At 36.1% G+C, this 14,151-nt stretch overlaps 1 protein-coding gene, 1 long non-coding RNA gene and 1 pseudogene across 2 annotated transcripts; 2 read left to right on the top strand and 1 right to left on the bottom strand.

Annotated features, from left to right (window-relative positions):
* LOC120131531 lies at positions 1–1,943 on the top strand (annotated as a pseudogene).
* Positions 1,944–2,227: 284 nt separating this feature from the next.
* On the bottom strand, positions 2,228–13,803 carry LOC120131667. The gene is made up of 3 exons (XR_005516941.1): positions 13,793–13,803; positions 7,276–7,287; positions 2,228–2,356 (listed from the first exon to the last, which is right to left on the bottom strand). It is a non-coding gene; the product is annotated as an uncharacterized LOC120131667 (long non-coding RNA).
* On the top strand, positions 2,468–5,236 carry LOC120131666 (BAG family molecular chaperone regulator 4-like). The gene is made up of 4 exons (XM_039148606.1): positions 2,468–2,910; positions 3,090–3,346; positions 3,437–3,583; positions 3,936–5,236. The coding sequence occupies exons 1-4, from the start codon at positions 2,715–2,717 to the stop codon at positions 4,122–4,124; spliced, it is 789 nt and encodes a 262-aa protein (XP_039004537.1). The 5' UTR covers positions 2,468–2,714; the 3' UTR covers positions 4,125–5,236.
* Positions 13,804–14,151: the final 348 nt, after the last annotated feature.

The raw sequence follows: 14,151 nt of genomic DNA, 5'->3' as shown, positions 1-14,151 counted from the left end.
TTTCCATCAGATCTCCAATCTCAGGGTTCCGACATCTCTGACATTGCCTCTGATCTACCCTCTATTTGGCCATCCTCAGACCAAAGGCCGGGTCATCGTAAATCTGGTCCACGAGCTGCTGGTTTTAGTGTCTTCCTTGGTTCTTGTGGGAACGGCTCTGATGTGTACAAGAAAGAAGAGGACGAGTTCTCTACTAGAACAGATTCTGAAACCGAATCCGATACTTCCTCAGTCAATAATTACTCAGTTTTATCAGGAAATGGGAGCGATCAAGGGGTGAGCAGGAAAATGATTGAGTTTGAGATCGAGGTCCATGAAGTGAAACAGAAGCTACGGGGGCTGGAGGAAGAAAGTACAGATGGTTCAGTAGGAGGGGCAAAACATAATAATCCTGAACTTGTTGCTAGAATTAGGGAGTATGAGGAAAAGCTTGAACTTGCTAATAAAAAAATACAGCTCACCGAAGAAAGTCACCTGGTTGAGAATCAAGCTCCAAAAATATAAACCACTTGAGGCAGCTGACTCAGAATCATCTGAAGAAGAAAGTGTCAAACTCAAGATGCACAAGATAGAGCAGATCGAGGTAAACGAGGCATTGGATCTTGAAAATAAGAATGGTATGTGGGAGAAAGATAATAACCATGCAGATGGCAAGATGCAGGCACTGGTGGAAGAATTAAGTTTAACTAAAGAAATGCTTCAGGGTTCTGAGAAAGAGATTGCTAGTTTGAAGCTGGAGAAGAAGCAATCTAATGAAAAAATTCAAAAGTTGCAGGGTCACCTTGATTCGGCTCAAAGGGAGATAGTTACATGTAAATCCAAACTGAATACAGAGAAAAGAGAGGTCTCCAAGCTGCAGGATAGAATTTCTATGTTAAAGAATAGTTTATCTGACAGGTATCATGAGATCCGTGATCTAAAGATAGCTGTATCTGATGCCGAGCAGAATATTTTTCCCGAGAAAGCTCATATCAAAGCTGAGATATCAAAATTGTTGGAGGGACGAGTTTGTTTGGAAGAACAGATCAGGGATTGGGAAGGGCGAGGCCGGTCCTTGGAGGAGGACATCAGAAAAGCCGTGTATGAGAAAAGAGAATCAGAGGAGAGGCTTTGTGGTGAAATTGAGCATTTAAGACTGGAGATTGCTGAGAAGAGTGATTGCATTAAAGTTTTGAATGAAAACCTTAAGACTTTAACCTTGAAACTAAAATTGCATCTCTCAAAGCAGATATTAGTACTGGGGATAAACAGATTGATCAAATGGACAAGCATCTTCACGAGTTAAATGTGGAACGCGTGCAGCTAGTTGCTACTGCTGGAGGAGCACATAAATCGGTGGAGGTATTGCAATCAAAAGCTAAGGAATTAGAGGATGTGATTGAGAGGCAAAGAATCACAATACTGGAGGGAGCAGAAGAAAAACGAGAGGCTATAAGGCAGCTCTGCTTCTCCCTTGAGCATTACCGAGATGGGTATCATTGGCTTCGTCAAGCATTTATGGGGCAAAAGAGAGTTCCAGTTTTGACAACATGAATATGCAGTTCTACATGACACCATTTCATTTTACTTGGTAGCTCGATTATTTTGTTGAGTAAGAGTTTCATGATAATACAGAAAACAGAAGTTGCATTTAAGAGAGAAAAATGGTAGGTTTTCTCACAATGCTAGCACCAAGAAGATGCTCTCTAATTATGCTCGAAATATTGGGATCTGGTTGCATTTAGACATAACATGACAGTTTTGCATTGTAACTTTTGGTTGTCCGATATCCTTTGTAGATTCCCAGGTCAATTAAGCGGTTCCTCGCTTTTCATGCTCGCACAGATACCTGTGGCTTCGTTGATCTATGGTTCAACAGGAATAAGTCATGCCTTTTGTTTGATTTAAGCTTGATAGTCCTTGGTCTCAGTTCTGTCCTGTTTGTCCGTCACTCTCTTGATGACCATATTATCGAGTTCAATCGGTATGCGTTGGTTTAATATTCTTTTTTCTTTTTTTGTACACTGCTTGTTGTATTATGTACTGAATCAAAATAATTAGTTGATATAATATATAGAGGTGGGAGAAAATTTTCATTAATTATATTTTTTGTATAAATCCAAAGGAGTGGAATGGATCTTTTATCATTCTTTGTATCCAGTATATGTGTGTATTTATATCCATCTTTAGATGGATATATTTGGGAGTGAAGTCATTACATCCACCATCTTCTATGTTTGGAATTCCATAAATTCTGTGGAGAAATATCCTCAACTGCAAGCAGAAGGCTACAACTAGCACCAATCAAGGCTTCCCTGACTTCTGAAGTTAAAGCATTGGACCCTCCAGTCTCATCCGTTACATCATATGATATATACTTTATTGTTCGACCCTATCATTCTCATCCTCTGGACCCTCCACCTGGCACATTTAGGCTCCATCTGCTTTGGGATTTTCCCAACATTACGATTCTGTCATAGTCCTGGTTTCCTTCATCAAAATCATGATTTTTACATGCAAATAGGGGAGAAAAACACAGTACACAAGACAGAAACACTAGCTTGAAGCTGCCCAACCGGTAACACCTTATAAAAAAAGGTTATGTTGGAGGGTCTTTTTTTCAGAGCAATTTTTGTTTGCTTACTCAATCCTCTCTAGTTCAGCCTTAGCTATCGCAATTAGCTGAGACTAGTACCTCTCTCTCAACCAACTTCACCTTTTCTAATTTTCTGACCATGAAAAGGTTATCATCTTCAAAAAGGGTAGTGAACAATAGCGTTAAAGGGGAGATAGAGTGGGAGCTTAGGCCTGGTGGCATGCTTGTTCAAAAGAGGAACATGGGGGATGCTTCTTCTGCTCCTATGATCAAGATCAAAGTTTCTCATGGTTGTTATCACCATGATATAGCTCTGCCTGCTCAATCCACTTTTGGTAATCATTTCTTTACATTTTTCTTGCTTCATGACTGTCTTTGTTGAGGTTTTAGGGAAGATTAGCACAGTGGCTTTTGTCATCAATTCATACCAGCAGTTTGCATGTTACTTTTTCTCCTTTGAACAAACTATGTTTTTCTGCAATTCCTCTTCTTATTAGTTTGGTTCAAACTGAAGGGGATCTGAAAAGAGTTGTTGCACAAGAAACCGGTTTGGAGCCCAAGGAACAGAGGCTATTGTTCCAAGGGAAAGAAAAGGATGATGAAGAATGTTTACATATGGTAGGAGTAAAAGACATGTCAAAGGTGGTACTTTTAGAGGACCCAGCTACCAAAGAGAGGAAGCTGGAGGAGATGAATAGAAATCAGACCGTGCTAAAAGCCTGTGAAGAGGTTGCTAAGGTCAGATCAGAGGTTGATAAACTCTCTGAGAAGGTTAGCATCCGCTGAAAATAAGGGATTAAAATTTAGTTTTTCATGTTACAAATGTCAATACTTTTCAGCCCACTGACCAAACTTTGGTAGGTTATTGCTTTGGAGGGAATTGTTGGCGCAGGTAAAAAAGTCGCAGAAAACGAATTCCTTGTCTTGACGGAGTTGCTTATGGTACAATTGCTCCAATTAGATTCAATTGAGGCTGATGGGGAAGCCAAAGTCCAGAGGCGGGTTGAGGTTAGATTTCCTACTGAGACACATATGATTAAAAGTTTTTTCCTTTGCTCTAATCAAAAGCCCTTTTGGTACAAATAACTCTGCTTGTTCATGTTGATATATATTTGGTGCCTTTGTGTCATAGAGAAGAAGATAAAAAATGAGAACCCATTTTGCTTGGAAATGGAAACAGTTGGTTAAATATGTCACATGTCCACCTCCTTGTACTGCATCCAACCTGATAGAAGGGAAAAAAGTATATTTTGTTGATTAAAATAGTGAACAAAGAGGAGGTTGTCGTTGATGGATCTGGTTGCTGTCAACCATTTTTCAGTTCGAATCACATACTAGAAAACATTAGATTTTGGCACAGGTTCGTCGAGTGCAAGGACTAGTGGACAGCCTAGACAAATTGAAGGCTCGAAACCCCAATCCCTTCAGCAGTAGTTGCAATGCAGTGGCGGTGAGTAGCAAATGGGAGGCATTCGAGTCGGGGGTAGGAAGCCAAGCCTCCTTACCATCCTCTACAAGAATAACTCAAGAATGGGAAGTATTCGATTAAGCTCAACATAACATCTATCACATGGTAATGTACTAGTCTTGTATGGGATCGAGGTTCCATCCATAGAACACTTCATTTTGCTTTGGTTTTTGTAAATAGCTCTGCTATTGAAGTGCAGAGAGATGGATTCTTTATCTTTCGGCATGATATGCATAAAGAATCATGGACGATTCTTCAAGGCTAATATTACTTGTTTCTGCTCATTTTTCCTTGTTGGCTTAGCTTTTGGGAACCCTCTTCCTCACCGAAATGCAGTAATGCACACTCCATATAATTGCAACTTAAAATAGTTATTATGGGACCGTAAGAATCAATTCAGTGGTGGGCCATTAAAAGCCCGTTATTTTATTCATTTTGCAACTTGTCTTGTATTCATTTAAAGACTAATAGTAGCCTATGTTGTCTTATAATTGATAATCAAGATGCATAAACGACTTTTCCACATTTTCTGTGTTTTGGTTTCTTTCTCATCTTCATTCATTATGAAGCGCTGTTCTCTGCTTGCTAAAAAATTGACATTATAAAGGGAATTCTAGTGGTATTTGGTTCATAACGATGAAGGATGGAGTCAAGCAGGCTTTGGATTTCATTTCACCATCAATGGAGCCTTCAAGTTCACAACCACCGGCTGAGCTGAGTTTGTCACGTGACACCCACTTTGCTTTGCATGGCCAGATTTGGTTACTTGTTCTCGTCTTTATTTTCGTTCTCTTCTTCGCATTCATCGTTTTTCTTCCTCGCCTTAGATTAGGTAGAAGAAGCTTCAGATAACCCTGATAAATAACATTACAGTACAGAGGAGGAGCTGTTTTTGGAGACGGAGGAGATTGGATGAAGATTAAGCAGAAGAGGAACAAGAAGAAGAAGATTCCAATGGAATAAACCAGACCTCCTTTGTAACAAAGTGTTTTGTTTATTGTCTTTTCTAAGATTGAATTGAAACCACCCCTTGACTAGCTAGCTTTCAACAAGATTGCTCAACTTGTGGCTGTGATTTTCTCTTCTTTTATTTCTCCCTTAATTTGAATTACAGGCAATAAGTAAGCACCTGACATTCATGTTTCCGGACGACGTCCGTACGGCACAGAAAGGAAAGCAGGCTCATCTGGGCATAATGTTAAGCAGAGATTGCCCTCCTATTCACCGCACAGTGAAGGCTTGATTAAGAATGTAATAATAGTTTTAGTAACTTAATTAGGACTTTATATACGATGAATGACTTTTCGTTACGGCTTATATTAGTCCCTCTCCATCAAGGTTTAATTAAGTTAATTTGTAACTGTAAACTTATCAAACGATTTAGTAGGGTTTGTTAACTTTTCAAAATTAATTAAATTACTGACTGAATCGAATTAATTAAATTAAAAATGGTTAGGCGAGGAACAATGAACTTTTTTTAATATTTGGTTAACGATTAATTCAGTTTAAAGTCGATTTATTAATTGAAAAATTAAATATATTATATATATTAAATACATATTTTAAGGTCAAACACATTAAGAATTAAGATCTAACTATTTTTTAACCACATTAAACCTATTAAATTATCAAGACCTAATTAAATTTTAATTTAATTAAAAAATGGATAAACTATAAGTGTAGTACCTAAACTATTATTTTTGTTCCGTTTTAGTATCTAAAATATTTTTTTCCAAAATCATACATAATGTTTAGTTTAGGCTTTATTTGGTAATTTATCATTAAAAACTTAACGATTATGCTAATGGTTAACATAAAATAATGTAATGTCATCATTAAAAAAGGATAAATCACACCATTCATCACTCAACTATATTATCACTCTTATTTTGGTCACTAAAATTTAAAAAAAATTAATTTAATTATTCAACTTTCAAATTACTTCTATTTTAGTCCCTCTAATTTAGGGTTTGGGTATAATTTTGGGGGTTTTAATTTAATTTTCTTTTTATTTTAATAATATATTAATAAAATAATAAAAAAAATGTCATGTTATATAAAAATATTAATAAAATAAATTAGAGTAACCAAAATAGGAGTGATAAGATTGGTTTAGTCTCTTTAATTTAGGGTTTGAGTATAATTTTGGGGCTTTCTAATGCACAATTATCTTTTTCAGATTCTTGATTTGAGACAATAATCACGTTTTGAATATGATTTTTTACTGAAAATAAGTTATTTGGGAATGCTTTTACATTTCAAACAGAATTTTAGGTAAAAAAAACCCCTCCATAAGCCATGACTGATGACTAAGCCATGTTTACATAAGCCCTGACTAAATCATGATTTCCAGTCAAGTCTTTGAAAACTTGTAAGCTACTAAATTAGGCTCCTCATAATCGGCTACAAGCCTACAACAGTTTCAGGTGTAAGTGGTTGTTGTCCCATCTTTATCTTTAAATGAACTCTGATTTGTGTCTCATTTTGTTACAAGTTGTTAGAAAATTGGAATACATTCAATAACTTCAAACAGTCGCAATGAGTAGCACTAACATTCGGCCTGCAGATGAATGCTAATGGAAAAGTTCAAGTATGGACCCAATTTCAACATTTTAGTCTAGGACATCCCCGTGAAATGACTGTCCCGATCGCTCACAATCATCTCTAGCACTCCCAGTGAAACAAGCTTCCTTTAGTCGGACGCTCTAGTTGTTGGAATGAAGGTCTCATTCTAGAAAACATGCCAACCACCACTGCAACACTAGCAAATCCGTTATATTTTGTCACAACGATGGCGGCTAATTTAGGGCTTCTGAATCAGCTGGAGGATTTGGGGACAGAAGCTGGAATTGGGATCGCGACGTGTGAAGGCTTGCAATGTTATGAAATGGGGTCTGATGAGTAAAACGGTACCGTATTGATTAATGAGACGGGTGGGCTAGTATGTGTCTGGCCCAGTAGTTGTTATTAGTTCGGTTTATGATTGGGCTACGTGCATAAGTCAATAAACTGTTTGTAGGAAGTTTGGTCTATAAAAAGGACGTTTGTAACTAAGCCATGTATGAACAATCTTTTTCAAGAAATAACATCCTAAAATCCTGTTTCTTACCTCTGAAATCTCTTTTCTTCATCTCAATTCACAACATATTTTGGGAAAACAACAATAAAATTCATGGATACACTCATATTGTCATTACGTTATTGACAAAGATGCAACAAACTCGTTAGATACTTTTTTTTTTGCCTCGTTAAAATCCTTCTTAAACCTAAACGGAGGAAAAGAGCACACATAATCTGATAATTACTAATAACAATAATCCGACTCTACAAAAAAAAAAACAACATACAAAATCTTCTTTGCCTTTAAGAGCCACAACCCACAAATCCCCTATATCAAAACAGTTATAAGACAGCCCCAAAGAGACTCCAAATAGTTCGAAACTCACCATAACCGCAACTCCTTAAATAAGAATTTCTTTCTAGCCCCGCTAAAGCAATATGAACTGTCATGGCATTAAGATTTAGCCTTTGTACAAGAATTCCTTTTCTATCCTAAAAGTCTGTCATCACAATTTTTTAGCCCAATAAAATTAACACCCAAGGTAAATGTCCAGTCCATATACGTTCAAAAAATAATAATAACCCATTACAAATTCTCCAAACCCGGTTTAGGCCCAACAAGTCTCTTAACCCAACCGAAGCCCAACAAACCCACACATTTGGGATTTGTGAAGAAGCCCTAGTGTAACATTCCTGCTTCCGCCGCCTCCCATGGCCACGTGAGGTGGCCCCAACAGCAGCACATCGAGCCTCCTCGTGTATCCAGTGGTCCCAGTCGCTCCCCAGCCACAGTATCACATGCAAGACAAAAATAAAAATTGAATGTAATTTCATTTTTTGTTTTCTTTTTCTTTTTTCGATTTGCAACGGGGTATAACACAACTCCAAAAAAAAAAACAGATTATAAAGGGACCTACTCCATTTCGAAAAGGAACCATAATCAGAGAAAATATTTTTTTGGCAAAATGGTAACTTCTACCTATGTAGTAGACTCAATTTATCACTTTTGATTATATCGTACTTTTACATTAATTTAGTCATCGAATTTACTCAATTGCATCATTTTATAACCTTACCTCTAACTTATAACCTTAAACTATAATCTCTAAACCCTAAATCATAACCCTATTACCTTTAAACACTAACTTAATATTTATAATTTAAGGTTTTAAGTTAGAAAAAGGGCATAAAATGATACAATTAAATAACTTTGAGGGCTAAATTGATACGAAAACATGATAGGACGAAAAATGATAAATTTGGCCTATAGGGGCAAAGATGATCCTTAAACCAAAAGTTTTTTTTAGCATTTCAAAAGGTATTCTCCATTTTTTTTCCTTTTCGTTTTTCTCTGGTTTGGTTTTTGTGTGTGTATGTCATTTCAGAGAAAAAAATATAGGAATGGGGGAAAAGATTAAGTTTATATGAGTCTATAGGGATTGATTGGAGTTAAGAGGGTCACTGAAGAGTCATCCCCGCCTCAGGTCATTGGGGAGAGTGAAGCCGAAAGGTCGAGTGTTTTGAGTGAGGCCAGGGCTCGTTGAGCCGTGTCCAGTATCCGATTTGGTGTTAGGAAGGGAAATCGGGTAGTTCAGGTTTGTTTGGACTCGATTTCAAGTTTACCAACCACCGTGGGCAGTGGCCGGTGGGTGAAATGGAGGCTTTTGATTTCTGGTCGAGAGAGAATTAATAGAGAGTTTTTTTTTTTGTTTTGAGGATAAAATGAATGAAATAAAAAATAGTGGGTTTTATAGTGCAAATTTTTGGGAAAATTACGTTTAGGTCCCCAACATTGTGCGCATTTTTACACTTTCGTCGCTGGACCCTATTTTTTTTTATTTTATTGCAATTTTGGCTCATTTTTACAGTTATTTCAATTTAGTCACATATTTATACTTTTTTATTGATTTCAAATTGGTTTTTTCTTTTGTGTTATGTTACATTTCAATCCCTATTTTAATTTCATTTTTAATCCCCTAACTTCTAATCCTAACTTACTAACAACTAATTATTTACTAACATACTAATTGCTAACTCGCCAACTTACTAACTTTTTTTATTTTCGCATTCGAATCATTCTACGACCTTTGTGGTGAGTTGCACTGGGCTAAGATCTACATTATTTATGGTCCAGATAAAATTCTAAAATAAGCATTAACCTCTAACCCACTAATCACTAACTTTTATTTTATTTTATTCTATTTACATGTCTTCTCTTTATTTTCCCGTTATATTTTCCCTTAACATAAAATCTTGCGTCTGTCTCTAGCTAGGCTGATTAACTTTTCTCCAGCATGGAAAATATTTCTAGCGTAAGTTTTCTTTTGCAAAACTCGTCCCACTATCTTGAAAACTCAATTCCATCATACTAACCACTAAGTTTTCCCTCCCCACCTCTAATTCAATAACATCATCAATACTCTCCCTATGCCTGGTGGAAACTAGCATTGTGACCTTTGCACAATCGATGCTTTGAGAAGCATTTTGTCCCATAATGCATCAGCGAACGCTTCTTTTAGATAACCAATTATGTTCCTTTAGTGACTTAAAGAATTCATGGCCCTTGATCTCAATAAAAAATCTCCGACTACCCATACTCTTAACAATGATTTCACCCAGCCTCCAATCGTGCAATCGTTTTACTACTCTACTTGAGCTGTAGATTGTCGCCATAATTCCTGCAAGACACTTTTCTAACCTCTGAAGTGTTTCTTCCTCAACATGACATTGTATTCTCTTGTAACTCTTCTCATTCGATGTTTCCAATTCCTTATTGCTTGATTCCCCTATTGCTTCCGTTTGGTCCTTTTGTTTATCACTACCAACACTCCATTGACATTACGCTTGCCTGTTTCCCTGAATGAACATTTGTTTCCTTTAAAACTATCACCTTGTGAGGCTTGCTGAAGTTGTTGTTGTAAAACTTTCTCCAAGTCATCGGCCTTCCATCATATTTGGCTTCAGACACAAAGATTTAAAACCTTGCATGACAAAATTATTCAACCTTTCAATCGCTCTATCTGCATCCGCCCTATTGGAAAATCTTACAAAGCCAAACCTCTTCCTCACTATGAAAGAGTTATCAACATCTCTATGCCTTCCAAAGACTTGTCTCAATCCGCTCCACTGTAGAGTTCTCTATATGTTTTTGACCAATAATGTGACTAACATTGCTGAAATCAGATGAAATGATTTTTAAACACTCACAATTGCAACACCGGTTACCACACATCACCATAATCCCATCTCACATTACTTTTATGATGAAATGTTGTGCTCTGTGGCTAAGTTATCATGCTTTGGTTTAAGGTTTTGCATATTGACATTTGCATTTGAAAGCTACATCGAAAGTTTGAGATTTAGAGACAAGTCTTCACGTAGACCTCATCATCATTATTTATGTACAATTAGTAGTAACGTTCCATAATCATTCTTTGATGACACATACATAATCCACTAAATAATGAACATTTCATTTTATTGTGATCGATTGTTTAAATAAATTTATAATGATATTTTAATCGACAGTTAAAACTGTTACTTCCCATAATCACTAAAGTACCTATCTTTTTTTTTTTTTGAAAGAACGTTTTGTATGAATTTATTAGTGGATCATATAAAACAAGACATGCAATAGAGGTATCGTTAAAAAAAATATGGCTTTTAATTGTGGTAGTTAAAAGTTACTACTTTTATCAATCATTAAGACTCAAATTCTAATTATTTTTAAAATTTAAAGAAACTACATTTCGATCGAGCTACAATTAGAAAATCGTTGAAAGCTAACAGTACGAGGGATCAATAGTTAAGGGCCTCTATGGATGGAATCGATCGTTTGAATAAATTTATAATGATGTTTTAATCGACGGTGAAAACTACTATTTTCTTTAGTCATTAAAGTGCATATCTTTTAATCGCGATCGTTAGTTACTATTATTATCAATCATTATGAATCATATTTTTTTAATTATTTTTAATATTTAAATAAATAATATTTTAATCGAGTTACAGTTAGAAAATCGTTGAAAGCTAACGGTACAATGGACCAATAGTTAAGGACCCTTGTTGGCGGGATCGACTTTTCGAATACATTTATAATGATATTTTAATCTACGGTTAAAACTATTATTTTACTTAGACACTAACTACTAACGTACATATATTTTCATTGTGGTCGTTAAACGTTACAATAAGGGCCAATATAGTTAAGGTGTCTTATTGGTATCCAAATGGTAAAGATTAACTCCATTCATTCTATATAACTTGAAACTAACCATTATAAATTCAAGCATATTCTGTGTCATTAATTGAACTCAAACCTAAAACCTTCAACTTTTTAATACCATCGCATATCATTAAATCAAAATCTCATTAACATTGGGGACATAACGTCAAGTATTAATTCAAGCATATCAAGAAGTAGAGATAAGGCAGTACCGGTGGCATGATTTAGATAAATAATTGCTTGAAAATTATTAGGGTTCCAAACTTGGCCTGAATTCAGTTGCAAGCGTTTTGTGTCTTTCTAAGCATTGAAACTAAAGGGACAGATATATGTTTTTACCCTAATAGGAGTATGCTTTAATTACCATTAAATTAAAACGGTATTATTTACCTTTCTTAGTGATAAGGATGACTGTGAGGTGAGATGGAAAATGTGAAGCTCAAGTCATGAGGACCAATGGCTAGCTTCGGCAAGCTACCTGAATTTACTAGACTATCCAAATTAGACGATAATCTTGCACTATGTTTTGTGTGGGTAATTTTGTATTTTTTGAATCTGATTTAAGGGCGTTATTTAGCTTCGGTTCCGTTCTAAATCCGTCTACCAAAGGGCAAATAACGGTAGGAGCAACATTGCTTCATATATGGTAATGTGCAGTGTTTTTGTGTATAAATACATAGCCCAGGGAAGCCTCTTAATCACAGTAACTCAAATCTTTATAAGGTTAGTTGAGTCGAAAATATATATTTTGTAAGATTTTGATTTCTTTTTAGTAATGCTTGTTTGTTTTGCATGTTTGCAGGTTTATAGCAACAGTAGCACTTGAAAGCATGGACGGAAAGAACAAAAATATTGCGCAGGAAATTCCATCTGCTACCTCAACTTGGCCTGAATATCCCATTGCTGCCACCGGTGTGGGTGCCAATGCCAACCCTTTCACCTCCATGTCTCCATCAAATCTTCCTATATCCCCTACTTCATTTAATTATGTGGGACAAAAGCCCTATTTCATGAATCAGGCTGGTGCTGTTGCTGGTCCTACTGTTGGGGCAAGCAACAGTGAAACTATGCCCTCTTTCTTCTCGGGGTTAGATCATTTTCTCATGAGTGATGAAATGAATAAGACAGATCAAAATCCATTTCCTTTGCCTGCTGAGAACTTGATACTCGGCCCTTATGTCAAAACTGTGGTGGGCAATGGTGTTCAAGGCAGTGAGAGTTGTGAGAAGGAACAAATCATGGAACAAAGAAGGCTTAACCGGTAACTTCGTTTTATCTTCTTTGCTTCAGCCTATGTATATCTTACTTTTCTTTTTGTCTGTTCAATCATTTACTGTTCCTTCTCTTGTGTTTTGTTGTGTAGGGTCATTTCAAATCGACTCTCCGCTCAAAGATCAAGAATGAGGAAGCTTCAACATATCTATGATATGGAAAAGCAGGTGGAATCTTTACAGGTAAACAAAACTTCATCTTTCTCTAGATTTACTCCACATTTAATTGATCTCATCTATGTATGAAAATTTTCAAATAAACACAGACCCAAGTTATCGTGCTCTCGGCTCAAATTCAACAGCAAAAGGAAAAGCAATTCTTGCAGATAAATGAGCGACAGCAATTGCAGAACCGTATTTCAGCTTGCGCTAATCGTAGGGTTATGGTGGATGGTAAATCAAACACCTGAACTCTCGTTAAAATAGTATCAAAAATTTTTCGGATAGAAGGAATACAATGATTAAAGTACGTATACGAATAAATATTTCATGCATATAATACGATTTTTGTTTATATTTTGCGGATGCAGCTGAAATCGAAGAGAAGAAAGCCGAACTAAATAGGCTGAGGGAACTACAATTGATGCAACAGGGACTGCCCACGAAGGAGACGCCGATCAATCCTTCTCTGAACGGTAGAAAAATGCAGCACACTGATAATATAACCCACCTATCATCCTCTCAATACAAATCTCTACACTAATTACCAAACAATATTTTTAAATTATATTATTAAAATGGTTAACTGGAAAAACACAAAAAGTATGACCAAAATCGAAACGAAAACCTTAAAAGTACCGCTGGCCAATATGGTAGCTTCGTCAGTCAAAGTGTCACCCATGAAATGATTGATGTACTGCATTCAGTTACACTTCCGTTTTGTTTGTTTGCGTTCAACTTAATTTGACTCTAATTTTTAAATAATGAAGTAATTCTGTTTCGAGGTATAATTATTTTGTAACTTGTTTTGGATTACTTTTCTTTCCTTTCAATGTTAAAATTACATTACCTCAATTCCTATCTACCTTTGTTCAATTTTAAAAGTAATCAATGCTTTTATTTATCTTGATTTGTTGTGCAGTTGATAATGGAAAAGATTACATAGACGAAGAGATGAACGAGCTTAACTTGCAGCAGGAAGATCCGGGGCATATGACGGTGGCTGGTTGGGAAGCCAGTGGAGGAGAGCTCACAAATGTGGGCCTGGACCAATCTGGACCGGAACAACTGCAGATTGAAAGCTCTAACTCGGACTTTGAAGAGCTTGAGGAGATCCTCAAACTCAACCCCGGCAATGACTTTCATATCAACTAATGCTTCATATCATTGCCCACCGTTTTTCTCTGCATTAATCCCTCCGTTTTCTGTTTGCATGTATGTCTGTTTTCTTTAATATGATGAAAAACCTCATGGACTATTTTATGATTATGAATAAATTTTTATAACTATATGTTCACTATCGGGATTGTATATAGTAGATGTTGATGAAAAAAAAGAGAGAACAAAACTGAGATAAATCATGGCCTCCAGATAAAGGGCAGTTTAAATTATT

The sequence above is a fragment of the Hibiscus syriacus genome, unplaced genomic scaffold, assembly GCF_006381635.1.
Source record: "Hibiscus syriacus cultivar Baekdansim isolate YM2019G1 unplaced genomic scaffold, ASM638163v2 tig00110556_pilon, whole genome shotgun sequence".
Taxonomy (NCBI): domain Eukaryota; kingdom Viridiplantae; phylum Streptophyta; class Magnoliopsida; order Malvales; family Malvaceae; genus Hibiscus; species Hibiscus syriacus.
This window is presented reverse-complemented; position numbering and strand designations above follow the sequence as displayed.

Coding starts and splice junctions, on each gene's coding strand:
- LOC120131666 (XM_039148606.1), top strand. CDS start 2,715: ATGAAAAGGTTATCATCTTCAAAAAGGGTAGTGAACAATAGCGTTAAA. Junction 3,347..3,436: donor TTGATAAACTCTCTGAGAAG/GTTAGCATCCGC, acceptor AAACTTTGGTAG/GTTATTGCTTTGGAGGGAAT. Junction 3,584..3,935: donor AAGTCCAGAGGCGGGTTGAG/GTTAGATTTCCT, acceptor ATTTTGGCACAG/GTTCGTCGAGTGCAAGGACT.